At 40.0% G+C, this 18,275-nt stretch overlaps 1 protein-coding gene across 1 annotated transcript in view; it reads right to left on the reverse strand.

Annotated features, from left to right (window-relative positions):
* Positions 1 to 18,275, reverse strand: part of PIK3C2G (phosphatidylinositol-4-phosphate 3-kinase, catalytic subunit type 2 gamma) — a gene marked incomplete at its 5' end in the record, with an annotated part of 138,662 nt that overhangs the window by 72,421 nt on the left and 47,966 nt on the right. The window contains 5 exons of the mRNA XM_010149293.1: positions 1,706 to 1,842; positions 3,817 to 3,946; positions 5,987 to 6,079; positions 8,289 to 8,396; positions 9,689 to 9,869. Coding sequence (XP_010147595.1) covers positions 1,706 to 1,842; positions 3,817 to 3,946; positions 5,987 to 6,079; positions 8,289 to 8,396; positions 9,689 to 9,869 — 649 coding nt within the window. The remainder of the gene's footprint in view (positions 1 to 1,705; positions 1,843 to 3,816; positions 3,947 to 5,986; positions 6,080 to 8,288; positions 8,397 to 9,688; positions 9,870 to 18,275) is intronic.

Consider the following 18,275-nt stretch of genomic DNA (forward strand, 5'->3'; position numbering starts at 1 on the left):
ATTCAATGTGCTCTCTCTAGGGAGAGTTATTCCTGATTCAAATGATGATCACTCTTCTACCCCAAAAGCATAGGGAATAGCTTATGGAGTTTTTTCTATCTTACCTACTACAGTTTCAGAACTGAAAATGCAGCTCTTACTCAGAAGTCTTAACCTCCTGTGAATATCAATCACACTGTGATTCATTTATATAGAAACCTGAACAATCCTCTTCTGTGATCTTTATATTTTTGGGCAAAATCTACATTAGTCATGGCAAATCATTATTTAGGCATTGAGGATTTCCCTGTAGATGCAGGGGCGACCTGCAATGGCTGATAGGGATGACAGCAGTGTGGAAGACTTAAGCCACAGCACAAGAGTTGGCTCAATTTTATGTCTAACTGTACTGCTTACCCACTTCGATGACCTTGGATAAAACACCTAAGCCTTCTGTGATTTTGTTCACCCAAGTGTAAAATAAGGATATTAAAGCTTATTCTGCATGGGGTTTTTGAGTACCTTAGAAACAGTATTGTATAAGTAAAAATTATCAAGGAGTAAAAGAGAAAGGTTCATTCACTAGCAAGTGCAAGGTGAATAGTAATTTTATGCACACCCTACGCAATCAGATCTGACTGTATATGTTTAAAAAATGAACGTAATTGAGTAGAAATTGATTTTAGAATACCCCACATTAATTGTACTTTTTACAAACAGCAGCTTCAAGAAATAAGGTTTTCAATCAATAACTAATACTATCTCACTTTTCAGTTGAAATATTGGCTGTACTTCCACTGTAAACATACAAACTTGTAAAATGAAATTCTATACAGATTGTTCCTGTTTAACTGAATCAAGATAATATACTAGGAATTCAGGTGCTCTTACTGAAAATGCAGATGAACAAACACCTATTGAATAATTACAAAATTACTAAAGTTTACCAAACATATCTATGCTATACATCTACTAATAAACTGTTACAAAAGCACTTAATTTTCAGAGTGGTAAACACTGAAAGGTCCCCTTTAAATTTAAAATTTTGTCTACTAATCTACTGTGGGTATGGAGTAAGGTTCTAAAAATTGTTCCAGCAACACAGACATGTCCCAGCCTCAGAACATGCTCAAACAACAAAGAATTAATAGGAAGAGTTCCTTGAAAAACATCTACTTCTATAAATAAAATGTCCAATTTCTTGGCTCATGCATAATGTCTAGTTTCATGAAATCAGATGCATTACATGGGATCCCACAATGTGATATGAAAAACATGATCTTATGTATCATATGACAAGGTAGTTTTGATAAAACAGTTTTCTAAAACTCTGGGTATTGACATGGAAATTTCCAGATACAGCAAGTCCACCAAGAGCTTGCATGCTTTATATAAAATAGAGTATTTAGAGAGCTGACCTAAAAAATAAGGTCATACAAGGTTTTGAGTTCAGTACTTAATTTCTACTTCAGCTTCTCTTCACTTTACTGCTCAATTTCAAAACATCCCTATGACACATTCTTATAGAAAAGGTATTACAAAGCACCTCATCCAGAGCAATACTTCCTTAGAAAGAGCGCGGCATTTAAGTCAATCCTCTGGCTCCTACGCATGTGACTTGTTTTTCTTGTGTCTGACTCATTTGTTTTTGCTGCTTACTGCCATTTGGTTTCTTTTTTTCCCCAACGGTAAAACATGAAAGGTATAAGCTTCATTATGATATTACCTTTTGGTAACTTGATTCCACAGGATAGTGATGACGGAACCATTTTTTAATTGTGTTTTCCTTCAATGGTCCTATCAGACCAGACTTTCTGTGGATCTTCCCTAGCGTGGTAGCATCTGGCACCATCTGTACCAATCCTAATCAGACAGAACAGAGTTCAAATGAAAAACCTTCAACTTTAAAAAGGTACAAAGGTGATCAGTGCATATTGCTTATTGCTGGATCATTCAACGCAGAAAATATACATGCTTAAAGCTTATACAATAATGAACACAATAGAAAATATACATCAGGAATTTTTTTTCTGTTCCTCTTTGAACACAAAAACCAAAGCACGCTTAGTAAAAAGTGGCAGTTCTGCAAATGAGAAATAAAAGCATCAATAACAATATTGTGGAAATAACAGCCTCAAGTTACCAACGAGGCCCACAGTTTAACAAGATTCAAAGTGGGTGGAATATGTACACAGACAACAGAAATCCATAAAAAATAGGAACAGATATTTATTATTAAATATAAAGTTATTTCACATGTGTTTATTGTTGAGAACGCTACACAGATTTTTCCACAGTACATGATGCTGATCGCAGCTGGGAGGAAGAATACTAGGCAATGCAGAAATTAGTGTGATCCAAGATGACATAAACTGGGACTTTGAAGCACAGAGAGAAGCCAAGCACTTTGCAATGCTTCACTTGAATCCTCTGCCTCTACCACTTGCACTTAATTCCTTTTTGGAACTGTGACCTGGCTTGCCAGCCTTCTGTCCCTGTCCCTGCGTTGTGGTCCCTGGCACGTCATCCCACAGCTCTGCGCTACAGGACAGACAATTTCAGTTGGTGACAGGCTCCTCTACTGTACCATGCCTGGGAAGGGGCATCCTACCAGAGCTTTATTTCCGTGTTCCCAAGACTATGAAATTATCATCTCCTACCTCCCTTGTGTAGAAAAGGTGGCCCACGGAGGAAGTCGTTAGCATAGGACATGGAAGACCTGGGTGCACAAGGCACCTTTAGCAAATGTCCTGTATGACCACGGACATGTCACTCAGGCCTTTTATCCTTCATCGTTAACTGTGAATCAATTATGTTAACACTTCTGTAGCTCATAAGGAAAGACACTGTGAGGAAAAGTCAGACACCAAGGTTTTGGTGCTATGGTGCTGCAAGGAAGAGACTGTGAGGCAAAGAATTTTATTTGCAGATGATCCCTGCATCTTTCTTAGCAAAAACCCAAATTGTTAGTATGTAAGAGAGGTTATAATATTATGTTCATAAATGGTATTCTTGTATTATTTGTCCTCAAAGCAGAAGCCTTTGAGCTTTGACTCCCACCTCTACAATGAAGGGAGGAATCTTTTTCAGGTCACCTTAACCACCCCTCGTGTGCATGTACTCAGCTATAGTTTCTCCTAGCTCCAACGAATCATTCATCCTCTCTCATTTCCTCTCTGTCACTCAGAAAGCAATGAAATTTATTTTGGGGTACTTTTTTTGTACAGCAGGTAATCTGGATACATCAGTCTTCTATTTGTGCAAGGATTATTTTCAGTAAAAGATTTGGAGAGTCAGTAAAAAATAGTAAGCTTATTGCTGTCAGTAAATTTCTTAAGCAAGCAATTGGTATCCCTGCTACAGCTCTGCTGTAACAACCATAAAAGAGAGAAATAAAGCTCTCAGATGAGCCAGGCCTGCCCTCAGCATCATAAATCGCAAGAGTAATATTTCAAAATCAACACTGCGAAGCTGTCATCACTTGTCTCCAGGTACTTCCTGTAGTCATGTGCATTTAGGTTCATTTAAGCATCGATGCAGGACCACGCTGGATTAAAACTGTAGTAGTTGCGGCCAATTTTCTCCAAAGTCCTCTTTTTGATGTGTGAAGTTACTCTTAAGAATATGGTACAAGCCGATTGTGTTGAGATTTGGGGAAGATTCTAGCCTAACTTGCTACAAAATTCAATGGTTTGGGTTAAACTTCTTCTGGAGAGGCAGAATGAATAAGATAAACATTCAGGATTAGGCAAGTATACAATTTAGGGCCTGAGTAACAGAAATTCTGAGCATTTTTTTCAAGGGTAATACAGGTAGCTTCCATAACATAAAACTCACCTTGGCATTTTCCTGTAGATAAACACCTATAAATGATCATTTGCATATCCAGTCCCTCTTGGAGCCAAATGCTGTCCATCACCCGAACGATTTGCAGAACCAGCATATCTTGACGTAGATCATCACCTATCTGTGAAAATTGCACAAGAAATCCAGTTTCTTCTTCAATGCCAGGCAGAGATAACTTCATCTTTCATTTGCATTTTTTCCCTCATCAAAAAAGCTATGCTGATCTGACAGTAAATCCCTCTTGTTTCTCTTCAAAGTTGCTGCTTGTATTTGTGTGTTGGAAGAGGACAGTGTAAATGGCACACATGGGCAGAAACAGTTCTGGCAGCCACTGAGATGGTAACAAGTGCTCCCTGATTAACTACAGGCTTTCTGCTTATTATTCCTATGTAATTATTAGAGTTTGAAAATTTAATCCAGAGGTAGGATCCTAATTTAGTTACACTTTAAACCCTACCTAATGCTAGATCCTTTTTTGCAAATGACAGCATTTGTTTAACATTAAGCTTCACAACTTGGTATTTCCAGCAGGGTGAAGGGGAATTTTATCATGAATTTATATTTTATCCATGACATGATTCATATGCAGTTTCCAACAGTGATGCAGTGTTGACTGCTCTCCCCATGGAGAAATGGGGCTTTAATTGTAGCCACAAGAGGTAATGAAGAGATTATCTTCAACCACAGCTGAGTAAATGGCCTGTGAAAACAAAAGCTCTGCTTTTTTTGTTTCTCCTTCTCCACCCCATCTAAAATACATGTGACTTCTACTGGAATTTGCAAGTGTTTCATTCTTTTATTATGTTCTTTTCCTATAAGCATCTACAGACATTTACTGCTATTAAATGTGTACTTTAGGAGACAAACTCTTTCTTTACATAAAAGAAGTCCTTTTAAAAATTTCCAAATCTATTTTCTTTCATTTAAAGGTGATCTTGACCCTAGAAATTTCTTCTTAATACTTAAACCTGAGAAAAATCTTACTCTCACCACTTACCTTCTCTCCTTCCCCCACATACAGAGTCAGGAGACAATTTAATGCAATATCAGTGCTTATCATTTGATGTTCGCATTATCCATCAGGAGTAAACAATGGAACTATAGTACAAGTAAAGGGTTTGCTGACGGGAGAATGTGATGTCACCTATAATACATCTACAGCAACTGGACAGTTGGTTGTTTGTTGAATGTTACTGGGCAGAGGAAATGCTGTCCAGGTAGAAACAGCACAAATGTTTATCTGCCCCATGCTCAGGCTGCTCGATTAAGTAGGAACCTGTCTATCAAAGGCTAACTTGCAGATGAAACAGTATAAGAACCAGTTTTCTAAAAACATAACATTGCTAGCCTTCCCCTAACATGCCTGGAAAGCATAGCTCTATTCCTGAGAATCACAGCTGCTCTAAAGGTCAATTTAGTTCGAGACAGCCTAGAAAACTCTCTTTTTTATTTTTAAATATATTTTTATCAATTTTTAGGTTTCTGTTTTGGAACATGATACTGCATAATACAACCATTTTATGAAGCTTAGTGTTCTCTAAAAGGTATCCACTGTTCTGGAAGACTTTTGCTCTTTTGAAAGTAACTTTGTTTTTTTAGATTACATGTCTTTTGTGGAGAGACAGAGCACCTGACACAGTCCTGAACTCTGAAGCTTTGAAGGTGACAGCTGGAAAATAAACCAGAGTCTATTTTCAGAGTGAGTTCCTCCAGGCAACTCCAATGAGACAGAGCTCCTCTGTTGTCCCCTCCACCTCCCTCTTCCTCAGCCCATTCCCCCATGCTGGCTGACACACTTGGTCACGGTTACTGGATTCAGTCATTCTGAACTATCCCTTCTCCGAGATTTGCCTTCTGACTCCAGTGTGATAAATAAACCAAGTTTAAAATATAAACTTCGTATTTTTGCCTAGTTGTCCCCACTAAAAAAAACCCCAAAAATGCAAGCAGTTTGATTCTCTACCGATCAAATAGTTCCTACTTCAGTGCCCTGCCTCAGCATATTCCATTAAAAGTTGTAGTGTCAAAAATAATTGGGAAATGTGAACAGAAGAGCCAGATCAAACATTCTCAGGCTCAAGGTTTAAAACATAAATCACGTGAATTTCAAGTCAACATTTTCCATAAAAAAGGAAAATAGAAGATTACAGGAAGAACATACCTTAAAAATAACGTTGATGTTTCCACTTGGAGCATTTGCATTGATGAAACAGATTTTTAACGGAAAAGCATTGGATGTAAAATATGAACATGACTTCAAGGAAAGAGAAAACAACAACAGTGTCACATAAAGAAAATGTCAGGCTAATACAATACTTCCAAAAAAGGTATCATCTTTAACTACTGATCATTATTTAACTTATAATTCTTCATATTATTGATTTCACTCAATAATCAGGATATATGAATGGAAAATATTTCCTGTGCTAACTGTTTTTCATTTTCACCCAAGCCTACTAATGATAAACTTTGGCTGAGACTGAGAGCACAAAGTACATAAGACTGATGAGAATCTAATGAGAATCTGCAAAGCCTTGAAAAGCCTTTGCTCCTATTATTTTCTGGAAAAAAAATGCCCAATCATATAATCTTTATGGAAGAAAAGAACCTGCTAATTTCTTTAGCAACCTCACTCTGTCTGAGGACACAGGAAATACTGAAAATCACAATCTATTTTATGTGGAGTTTATCTTAATTAAACATAAACTCTTGACTTCTCATGCCCTACAGTTCCTTCCACCTAAAGACCTCAGAGGGCTTCAAAAAGCATTAATGAGCCAAGCACTGCAAATGCTGTGTGAGTTCGGGTGGTATTATTATCATCATTAGAAAAAGGTGTGTGTGTGGGGGGAGAATCCATCAAAAAAACCCCAACCAAAGACAATGGTAAATTAATGGCCTGGTTTGTAGAAATAACGAGCACCCCCACAGGAGCTACTGCTATTTTTACTGGGTGGAGTGCCATAGAGGCTAATTTGGACAAAACCACTACCAGACACAGCTGTCTCTTGCTTTACATTTGAACATCTCAAAGCATGGTACAAGCACACAAATATTGTCTTAGCCACATCATACCACTGCGACATGCAATAGCTATTACTGATGATGAAATCCTGACCCCTTAAGGAATTTTGCTGATTGAAATGTCTCAGTAAGTGCTGGAAAAGGTTACTGTGAGATAATGCATTACTGATAGAGCTGGAAGCAGTGCTTGCTACTAGTAAAATCAATAGATGGCACTAAAATGAATTAAATTTAGATAATTGTAAGCACTTAAAATTCTGATTTGCATGATTATACTGACATACAGTTCAATCAAGAAGCTGCATATATTTAGTAAGATAATGGAATATAATGATATAAGAAAAATGAAAAAAAAAAATCTCTTCAGATACTTATATTTAAGCATTTTGTATCTGTCCAGCCAAGCTGGTGCTGTATAAATAGCATGACTGTATGGTGAGATACTTTCCCATTAGCCATTATTTCCAAAAAGCCTGAAAACAGTGAGAAGCAGCAGGTTTCAAATTCTTCTGACTTATATCGTACACAATTGGCCCAAGCCTGTGGGGTGCTGGAAGACCTCTGTTCTCAGCAAGTTCAAGGCTGAATAGCAATTACTTGGAGAATCACAGGTCAAAGGCAATTGAAAGGATCAGCACCTCTTGGAATCAGGTCCACTGTGGATAATGAGCCAGAGAACAGAAATAGAGCACAAATTGCTGTAATTAGGCAGCTATAACAGGTAATATATATGGCTCTTCAGGTTTGTTTTCTGTTGCTGCTGGATAACTTTTCCTTCTGCAGAGCTGGAACAGCTTGTTCCTGGCATAATATTGTTGACAAACACATTTCTAAACAATGACTAACTAAGTCTTACTATGGTGGTCAAAGTGAAGTCAAGAAACACTAAAGAGCTTTGTTGTTTCCTTTATTTTCAAGTAATTTTTAATAGGGATCATAGGCACAGGTAAGTTACTGTGAATATTTAACATTTTAGTAATTCTCACCCTTGTTCCTAGTCTCACAAAAAGCAGAGCTAGCTCGAGAGCTTTAGCTGCTCCCATCCATGACAGGGGAGTGTCTCGGATGAGAAAAACCTGCCACGAAGAGCTACCTGCACAGGACAGTAACCACATCTCCGCTTCAGGGGAGCCAGGTGCCTTTGCCAGACCCACCACCGTGGCAGGGCAGCTGAGCTGGGGGCAGGCTGCTCTGAGGTTGAAACCACTGCTGCTGCTGGGCAGCACGCAACACCCACCGCCCGCCGTCCCCTTCACCTCTGCCTCTGACAAAAGCTCCCGAGTTTCAAGGGAATTGGGCTGAATCGAGCAGATGACTTGTACTTAATACCAGGAAGATTATTTCCCAGTCCATGCAGCCACTCACTGCCTCTCCCTCTCTACACTAAAAAATAAAAGCTAAAAATTAAACCCATAATCCATTGCATGAACTAGACTTACGTCTGCCTCTACGCCTTGGACAACAAGCGCAGGATTCAGGGGAAGTCGGCAAACCTTTACCTCCTGGAAGAACTGCTGAAGCCTGTTGAGTTCCACCTTCAACACCTCCTGCAACATGCAAACCACGATGGCAGCACGAAAGAACACAACCACAGTTTTAAGCTATCTTTCTGTATTTTAAACAAGCAGTACAATTTCTGGAGCTAGTAGCATCCACATAACCTTATAGCAGCTAATGAGATCACACTGAGGTGCAGTTATTAAAAGTCAGAACTGTGATTTTACTCCACATTCATGCATTTGCTGCCTAGATGCACTACCAGTCCATGCTGCCACGTAGGTTCAGATCCAAACCCTTCCTCAGGGGCTGATGGGCCTTGCCCCTGCTCTGCTGCATCTCAGGTCTTTTAGCCTCGCTGGACAACTTGCTGCCTCAGCACCGTGATCTCCCTCGCCTAGCTGTAGGTGTGCTAAGTTCCTCAGTACCATAGTAACTGCAGCCTTGGGATTAAACTCTCAAAACTGAACTATGCATCAGTAATGTATAATGTATCACTACGATTTCTTTTTCTTTACATGGATTTTTCTCTTTGCAAATATTTTTGTCTTTTTACTTCCATGTTTGCTTTGCTGGTCTCAGTAGCAACACGGAGCTTTCTGAAAAAAAAGTCCTTTGAAAATTTTTGAATCCTTAGCAAGGCAAAAAGAATTCAAGATAACTTTCATGATGGTTTGGGTTTTTTTGTTTGGCTTCCTGGTCTGTCTTGCTGAGATCTCAGCAAGCAACAGTTTTACACATCAGGTAAGTAACAACAGCTGTCTTGGAAAATTAAGAGTTTTAAATTGGAAATGTACCTAAGCAATATGAAAGCTGCACCTGCTGGAGAAGATGACTGCAAGCCTTCTACTGCTAGAAATGCATCTCTAGAGATACGCATACAGTACTAATTGCTGAATGCTGTATTTGAGATATTAAGTACAGCCCACTCCGGTTGGCTTTGCAAAGAAAATGTTCAGCCTGTCAAGGATAACTCTTAGCAAAGTTTTCAAGAAACACTTACAGCTCTACAGGAGTCAAATATTTTGTGATGAGGTGCTGAATGACAGCACTTCTTTCAGTAAAATGTTGCCATTATTTTTGATCACCCTCAAGCCTGGTTGAGAAACTGCTGATGAAGGAATTGAAATAACTTAAAGCATCTGCTGGCCTCGAGCATAATAGCAATGAGAGTTGTCCCATTGAATAAAAGTGTTTAACTTGTTTTCGGAGCACCACAAAATTTCACAAATGTTAGTCAAATCTTGGGTTTATGTAAAGGGCATTATAGGATAGAGGTGTCACCTTAGAAAAAATACAATCAGCTGAAAAAACTTAGAAGAGGAGGTATTTTTTAACAAACCTTTCTTTTTGGGTCACTGGCAGCTTTTACTTTTTTGGCAGTGTCTTCCAGAATTCGAATAAGTTTCCCCTCCTTAGAAAACTCATTGTTCAGGGTTTTTCCAGCACAGAATTGGAGAGCAGCCAGTATTTTCTGATACCAGATTTTGAAATGAACTTCATTCTGTGCATTCTTCAACAGCCTGAAGGAAGAAGGGGAAAAAACTGTGTATCTCAAACTGATTTTTATTTTATATCACCTCTAGCAGGAACAATAAGTGCACTCCAGACTAATCTGTATTTGGTGACTTTGGGCAGCTGAGAATGAAAAAAATGTTGTTTGTTTGTTGGCAGTACTCAAGTTCCATTTGATAACTAATGAGATTCCAAGTGTGTTGAATCAATAGGAACCTGCCATTTCTTATTGTCATACATAGTGCAGGGCCTGTATTGCTTCTTATTTCTGCAAGAAAAGTTTGCAAAGTGAAAATAAGCTGTATTTTGTGAAGTACAGTCTTAAATAGATATCCTTAATTTTCTTCTTTTTTTTTTTTCCTCCTGCCAGGGAACTTACACAACCCAGTACATATTTCAGCTAGGAGGTGCATTTAAAGATCATATTAGTACCAGACATATCATCAGTTCTAGAAACTTTAACTATTTTAAGTTGAGGAGAGATTTCTGAAATTGGCTATATTGTTAAAAAGGGCGAAATGATCCCACTTTATTCCTTTCTTTACTGGTAAGTGTTAGTCTACAGCAAAAACTCAGGTCAGTTGGTAAAAGCTTTGGAACTGGAGCTATTACCAACACGAAAGTCAGAAATAAAACCAAACCCATACTTTTCATGTTCACCATGGAGTCTTCTGTAATTGCACATTCATTTTGCCAGGAAAGATGTGGAGTTTAGGGATTTTTTTAGTTAATTGAATTGATCACTGGGAAACTTTTTCCTTATGTGTGCCAGAGGTTTTGTACACATTTGATTTATTTTTATAACCATAGATGGAATCACCAGCTTTATATTGCTGCTAAAATCCTGCCCACCACTTGTGATTTCCCCATGCCTGAAGGACTGATGAAATGCTCTTTGCTTTTGTCTGAACTTTTCTCCTCAAAACTTCATCCTTAAGAATATCTCAAACCTTAAATTCCTTATAAACGTCTGAATCTTAATGCAGTTTCCGTTACCTGATGAGATTAGAGAAACATAACAAATGCTAGTTTTCACACGACAGAAATCAGAGAAGCTGTTGACTTTCAAGGCACATCACAGATGACTATGTCCCATAACATAAAGCAAGAACAAGACATTTAAAGGTAAAAAATTGTAATTCCTATAGACACTTCAGCTCCTTCAAATCGTATATAAGGCATTACCAAATTGCTGCCACAGCCCATGCATCTGTTTATGACAAGGGATTCTTGTCATCTTTTACAAAGCAAGGAACCTTCTAGGACCTCTTTTCCTATATAATTCAATGCAGAAGAATATCACCTACTGGTTTCTGAAAAGCCTTTCCAGTTACACAAAATCTCTGAAGATCTAAGAGTTTACAAGTACCGAAAAACTTAAAAGAATGAGTGGTGTTTCTATCAGAAATGCCTAGGCATGAAAGGGAAGAGATATGATTATCATCAGCACTCAGGAGGAGATTGAAATGACATTTCTCTCTGTAGACTAGTAAAAACAAATAATTACTTTTTATATTTGAAAGAAATACAAATTGTCATTGCAGTGCCTGGTGGAAGGCAAACCCCAGGACATACAGGCAGCTGTGTTCTTATCCTGAACCCTCCACAAATTGAAGAAGGCTGAGAACACATGCATATATAGCACTGGATAAATTAATTCTTCCAGATTTCAAGCAAAGTCAAAGATTCCAAAGGAGAGGATTAATTTGCTCAAATGTAGATACCTCATGCTACTTTAGATATCCTAGGAAATCCTCTTTGGCTTTGAGCTGCTGCCTTGGGAGGACTGGGGTCCACCAGAGGTGATATCTCATGTGTGCCACTCCCATGTAGATATCTCAGATGTCGCATGCTGTCTAAAATAGCCTGTGTTTAGGGTATTGAATCACACTCTGCAGTGGCTTTTTAGCCCAGTCGTAAGCAAACAGGGTGATTTAAAACAAAAACATATTCTGTCCACTTCAACAGCAAGTTGGAAACAGGTTTGGTGATTATTTGTTAAACAAAAGCATTACTGGCAGATTCCAAACGGTCACATGGGCAGGAGTTCTAGTCTACTGAAGCAGAGCCCAGGTCAGTCTCAGTCCAGCTGAACAGCTTGCATTTTTCTTGGAGCAGAGTCAGAATGAAATTGTTCATTTTCTGCCCTGCAAAGTACAAGCCAACCTAAGAAACGACATCACTGTGATACATGATTTGAACTGGCCAGGTTATGTTGGTGCAGAATCTCCTGTCTGCACTTAGGCTGGCATTAGAATCACTTCCTAGGCATCTAAATCAGCCCCTCCATATTTAGGGAATCCAGAACAGCTACCTCTTCATGCTTGAGATGACCCTTTAATCCCCTCAGATACAGAGAACATTAAAACAACTTTTATTTCTCTAAAATGAAAGGCTTCGGATTTCCTGTACAGGAAGCAAACTAGCAAGACCAAAATATTTTCTATTTTAAACAGAACTACTCCCTGTATAAGGCAGATCAACTTAGAAGATCAATTTTTTGATTATTCTTATGTCTGAGCGTTCACAGAAAATAAGCTTATATACACACACAATATAAAGATTTCTTTTTGACCTGAGCAAGGATTATGGGCCAGATTCAGATAGCTTCTGCATAAAGTGTACATGAGGACAGAGGATGTGTAGAGTCTGAATCCTCTCACATGTGCTTCTTGAGCCCAGTCCATGGGGAAAGTTGAGGCACTCATCATGATCTCACCGGTAAAAATCCATTTCCGTGCCAGCTGCAGCCCAACACACTCCAGTCGGAACCCACATGGCAGCTTTCGACAGGGCATGTGCTTCCCCATGAGGGGCTCGGGGCTCTGCACTCAACACATGTCGAGCGACTGCGGCGCAGGCAGCGCAGCTTCCTTCTGCCTGCCCACGGGGGTAGGTAGGCTTTTAAAAGCCTGTAGACCTTAATTTGCAAAATGACTTGGATTAACTGGGTCTGACTTTTATATTCATTCTATAAAAGCAGTCCCGAGGAGGATACAAAGGACAGCTCTTAATGTGATGACTCATTGTAGGCTTTGCTGAAATGTTTATTCAACAACTGAACAAATATATGCCGTTGTAATTCTGTCTTCCCGGCTTCCTGGTGCACACATCTTCACCCTGCCACTGAGAGAACCCAGCGGAGACGGCAAACTCCGCAGCTCCTGAGGCTGCAGGATGGAGAAATGCTCAAGATACTCATGAAATTTTCAAGTTAGAACAGGATGCCTAGCTGTGACAGAGGAAGACAAAATTGGAATGATCTAAAACTCTAGGCTGCCAGTAGGGAAGTATGTGAAGGTTTTTGGGGGGCGGGGTTGTGTTTTGGTTTTTTGGGTTTTTTTCCTGACTATTTTCACAGGATTCTGCAAGACAGAACTCAATATAAAAGCTTGGTTTTATGCCAGGCCTAGACAGAGGATCTTGTGCCTAACAGGGAGACTTCCTCACTACTCTTGTTCTCTGATTTGCGAGAAACACCCTCATTCTCAGCAAGGTCATGGAAATTCAGACACTGTCCCAAAGCCACTTTTGCAAAATAGCACAACAGGGCTGGAAACAGAAGGAGGCTGACCTGAAATTTAGCAATGAAGCAAACTAGACTGCCTCTGCTTAGCAGCAGTTGGAGGGTCCAAGTGAGATTCTGGGGTGCCCTGAAAGATGCCCCCAACTCCTGCAAGCAGCTGCTTCTCTTCCTTTCGGCATGCGCCCACTCCAGGCCTGCAAGGCAGCTCCAACCCCATGTTCTGGCACTCACACCTGCAGAAGTGCATGTGTTTTCTGGGTACACGCACACGTGTGCTGGAGAGATTTCTGCCACAGGGCAGAAGGGAAGGTGGGATTGAATCCAGCTGAGTTGGCTGCCATGTCAGAGAAAGAGAAACAGGGCTGCAACCAGCAGCTATGGAGAAAAGGGAAATTAAAAAAAAAAAAAAGGAATGAAATTGGATGGATCTTGGTACCAAAACAGGTGAGCAGGCTTCGTTCTCCTTCTGTGGTGTGGGGAAAGAGGGAAGCTGATGCTCTAAAGGCCTGGGAGCAGACACAGTCTGTTCTCGGAGATGGATTTGGCAGACAAGGGGAAGAGTGAGGCTGCTCAGACAACTCTGCTGCTTGAACATCTGCTCCTTGTCTCCTTCAGAAAGGGGAGCGGGGTGAACCAGAGAGTAATGCCTGACAGAACAGATTACCCCGCCGGTACCCTGTTAAACTGCACTATAGCAAAAGAAAACCAAGGAAAGGCCAGGATCTCCAGTATCTTATAGCATGTTTAACTCCTGCCTGTGATGAAAGAGCAAGGCACAGTTTGACTGGGTTATTTACATTTTGTGTCATCAAAGTCAGAGCAGTGACCCTAGCTAATTCGTTTCCAAGTGGTGTCTGGTATTTATCACACAAAAGCTGTGCCTATTGAGCACACACACTGTGTACTCTTTGCTTAAGGTGTTTTGAATTCAGAGACACACCATGAAAATGAGGTGCCCGTAGGGTTTTTAAGCTGAGTGCTGAGGTCCTTACTGTCGATGGTCAATCGCTGACCAAGGAAGTCAATATGCTTTATTGTGAAGATACATTTCATGCTTTTTTTCTGTTTCACTAAGCCATGGGCAGGACAAGTCACAGAAGAAGAGAACATTAGTACAAGACAGCTGCTCATTATAGTGATAATTGTTTTAAAATGATCCTCCCCAGCCCTTTGTATCAAAGATTAGCACACAAACACACTTCTCTACCACTGCACAGCTTCCACATCCGAGGTCGCCATCCATCTGGATTTTCACCAGACATCCCGCAACCCTCCTAAGCTGGCCTTTGTGCTTTACTGTGCCATGGGGTTATGGCACACACCTGAAGCATGACTGATTTAATTTTAAACTCCTTGAAGAAAGTATTTTACTGTTTGCATTCTTAAACAGGAGAATAAGTAACAGGGGTCGTTTGCCAGTGGGGTTGCGTTTGGACTTTGCAGCTTCTTAAGCCCCACTCTAAGTTACCCACAGAGACAAGGATGAGAGAGATGACAAAAATCTGCAGCTGAAGATTAGGACATCCACCTAGCCTGCAGTGGGCCACGAGGATGAGTGAGTAACTGCTGCTATTAATTACTCAGTTTTAAGTTAAACCTTAGTTTTTTCTTTCATCTACCCTAGATTACATTGGACAAGGTTTTTACTTCCCTGCCAGCAACAACGGGAATAATCCTTTTGATACAGATATCAACATAGCAAGTACTGTACAAACACTGCGAACTCCAACGAATTCCAGGTTGTAACAAATACCTGTCATTCCCCATCCCCTACGCCTACAAGTCCCCTTACTCCTCTGCAGAGTACAGCCAAGTCTGCAGAACTCGCATTTTTCACTTGCTAGCTGGTCTGCTGAGGCACAGCCTCTTTAGACACAGCCAAACTCTAAGGCAGCAGAGTGCCAAGCTGGCAAATGTGACTGCGACTTTTCTGATCTCTTTGCCAGTGCCTAGGATGGATGACTGAACTTGCTGAAGCTTCCAGGAATGTGTCTGTAGGATGGCAGCTATTGCTTCAGAGAACAGAAAGGAATACTTGCACTTGTTGCAGTGTAATCTCTGTTCTCAGCCTCCTTCATGGCCTTGGTGAGATAAGCCTTCACTGGACAGCAAAATTTTATTTCATTAACTTTACTGGAAAGTCTTAAAGTGGTTCTGTTCTTACGGTCCTTTGTCATTCAAGAGAACCATTCAGGCTATCTCTATCAGCTTCCTTTAAAAAAATAGAGAATAATACCTCGTTTATAAACTAACCTTAAATTATAGAAAGGTGTGATTTATGTACTACAACTCAGAAAGGAAAACAACAGCACCATTCTGTGTAGACCTACTGGGGCATGGCAGTCAACAAAGCAGTAGACGTCAAATCAAATGAACAGCTAAGAAGCATAAAATACCCAACATGTTGAGAACAACACAATTTCTGCAGGGAAGAAGGGGGAGCAAAGGCAATTGGGCAGTAGTGCTAACGTTTAACAAAATGGAAAGGACATAGCAGTTCTCCCAAACGACTGCAGTACTGGGCATTTTCCATAGCTTTACAGAAACACAGTGCGAGGTCATCCACATGACTGGAAAGACCAAGACTGAACTTCCTTGTGCTCTCCCTTTTCCTGAGTACACAGCCAGCAGAAAGGGAGAGGCACGAGAGGGCTGGCAGAACTCTGCCTGATCTGCTGGTCTCTAGTCTAGAACAAGAAAAGAATGAAAGTTTACTTTCCTTGAGCAGACTGAGTGAAGCGTGGTGGGATATTCCCTCTGTATCCTTCCAACCCAGTAAGACTCCAGGATGGAAGAGCGACAGCTGTTCAGCAGATTGCACCCCCTGTCCACTTTTGGCTTTTCACACCTCACACAGAAGAAACCTGCAGTCAGTTTTCCCTGCTGCTTCTCATACACCAGAGCTGTTTTATGGACTCATTTTTCAAAGCATTACCCTTGAACAGAAAATCCCTCTGCTTAACGTGCAGGTTTGTTTTTAAAGGCCACACAATACATTTGCTTTTGTTTTTCTGATTCTGTTTTTTGTTTTGGGTTTGGGTTTGTTTTTTTTTTTAACAACATAACTAAGAACAGATGTCTAACACATTGGTCTCCTTTACACAATAACAAATTGTCGTAGACTTCTTATAAGGCATAATGGTTGGGCTTGAGAAACACAACATTTCTAAGGGAGCCAAGGGACAAGTTGCCATTATTTGCTAATCTTCTCTCAAAGATCTTTATGAACAAGACAACATAATTTGCATCCAGACAAATCACTTGATCTAGTAGATTCATTCAATCAACCCAGCTCCCCCTCACTCCCACTGCATGCTTTCAGTGTGGAATGCATGTCCTGCTGACTCACAAAGAAATAGCAGATCAGTGAAAACAAAGGCTGTGCTACGCTATGCAAGTGTGTTGCCAAACCCTGCTAAGGTTGCCTAGCAGAAAAATGTTTTATTTGATACATATTATAATTAGTTGCACACACTTTCGTGGTAAGAAAATTAATCCCAGAGAATAAACCTGTTTTTTTCTAGAGAAGAACGAACATTTACCTTGAAAATGAACTGTATCAAGAATTAACAGGAAAGCATAAGGGTGCACAGGTGCCACTACCAGACAGTAGATACTACCTGGTCTAACAACAAAGCAAGAGATGGTCACCCCCAGAAAATGTCTTCTCCAATTTGTTGAACGAACATGTTAACGTCAATATAAATGCCACAAGAGTCATTTAGTAACAAGAAGCGCTAACAGTGTCTGTCTCTTTCTGCTCCAGTTTGTAAAATAAAAATAATAAAAAAAACCAAAACACAACCAAATAAAAATGAATTGCTAGCAAATAAAAGCAAATAAATAAATAAATAGATTAAATAAAGTAATGGACAAATACATAAATAAATATAACGTCTTTCCAGTCTGCTCCTTTTCACTGGGTTGGGGCCTGCAAGCAGCAGATGACCAAATTTATTAACGCGCGATCACAAACAAAAAATACCTGCAGCTGAGCAACTACATAACAGAACCAGTGTTTGTTCCCAAGAGCATCTGTATGCAACAGTGCTGAGCTCGGGTAACTTCAGAATCCATGAATGAGGGTTCACAGTCCGCCAAAGATCGCACCCTAATAAGGCGTCAATTCAAAGCTACAGAAATCAAATGCCTTCACCCTGAAGTGTCATTAATGCTGAGAGTGACTTAAGCTCAGGCTTGCAAGTATAGGTCTAACTGCTCCCAGCTCTTAATAGAAAAAGTACCACTGACCCAGTAAAGAGAACAAAAGAGAATGATTAATCTTGCCCTTCAAAAACTGTATGCAGAATACATATATTAGGAAAGCTACTTAAGAAATGTACTGCATTAATATCTACATGAAGATTATCCATGGGGCAGTGTTATTGTGCATTCAATGAGAAACACAGCATTCAAGTCTGGCTCTAATTTTTAAAAGTTTTGTTCCACCTTTGCCAGTGCTTTCTTCATGTGACTATGTATGTCCCTGTCTGCACTTCTTTCAAAACTGCAGATTTTCTCCTCAGAACAAATGCCATATTGTTGTCAGAATTTCGTGCAGTATCTTCCTTACACCAGGATCAGCAAGCCTGAAAGCTACAAACCACATATCATTGCAATAGCTCAGAGTAAATCTGTGTCACAGGAACTGAAATGCGCCATTCATTCCAGGCATAACAGAAATTGTTGTGTTCTTCCCAGTGGGTAACTGCATTGGAAGCTTGCAATGAATGGGATTAGATGGGATAATCACCGCTAAAATAAGCAGACCCAATGGCTTTAACGGGATGATGTCCAAATATGCCAGCAATTAATTGGATACAGGAGATGACTAAGCTATTCTACTTTCAAACCATATAAATAAAACGCAAAATTAATCCAGGTTCAA

The sequence above is a fragment of the Eurypyga helias genome, unplaced genomic scaffold (genome assembly GCF_000690775.1).
Source record: "Eurypyga helias isolate BGI_N326 unplaced genomic scaffold, ASM69077v1 scaffold3113, whole genome shotgun sequence".
Lineage (NCBI taxonomy): Eukaryota > Metazoa > Chordata > Aves > Eurypygiformes > Eurypygidae > Eurypyga > Eurypyga helias.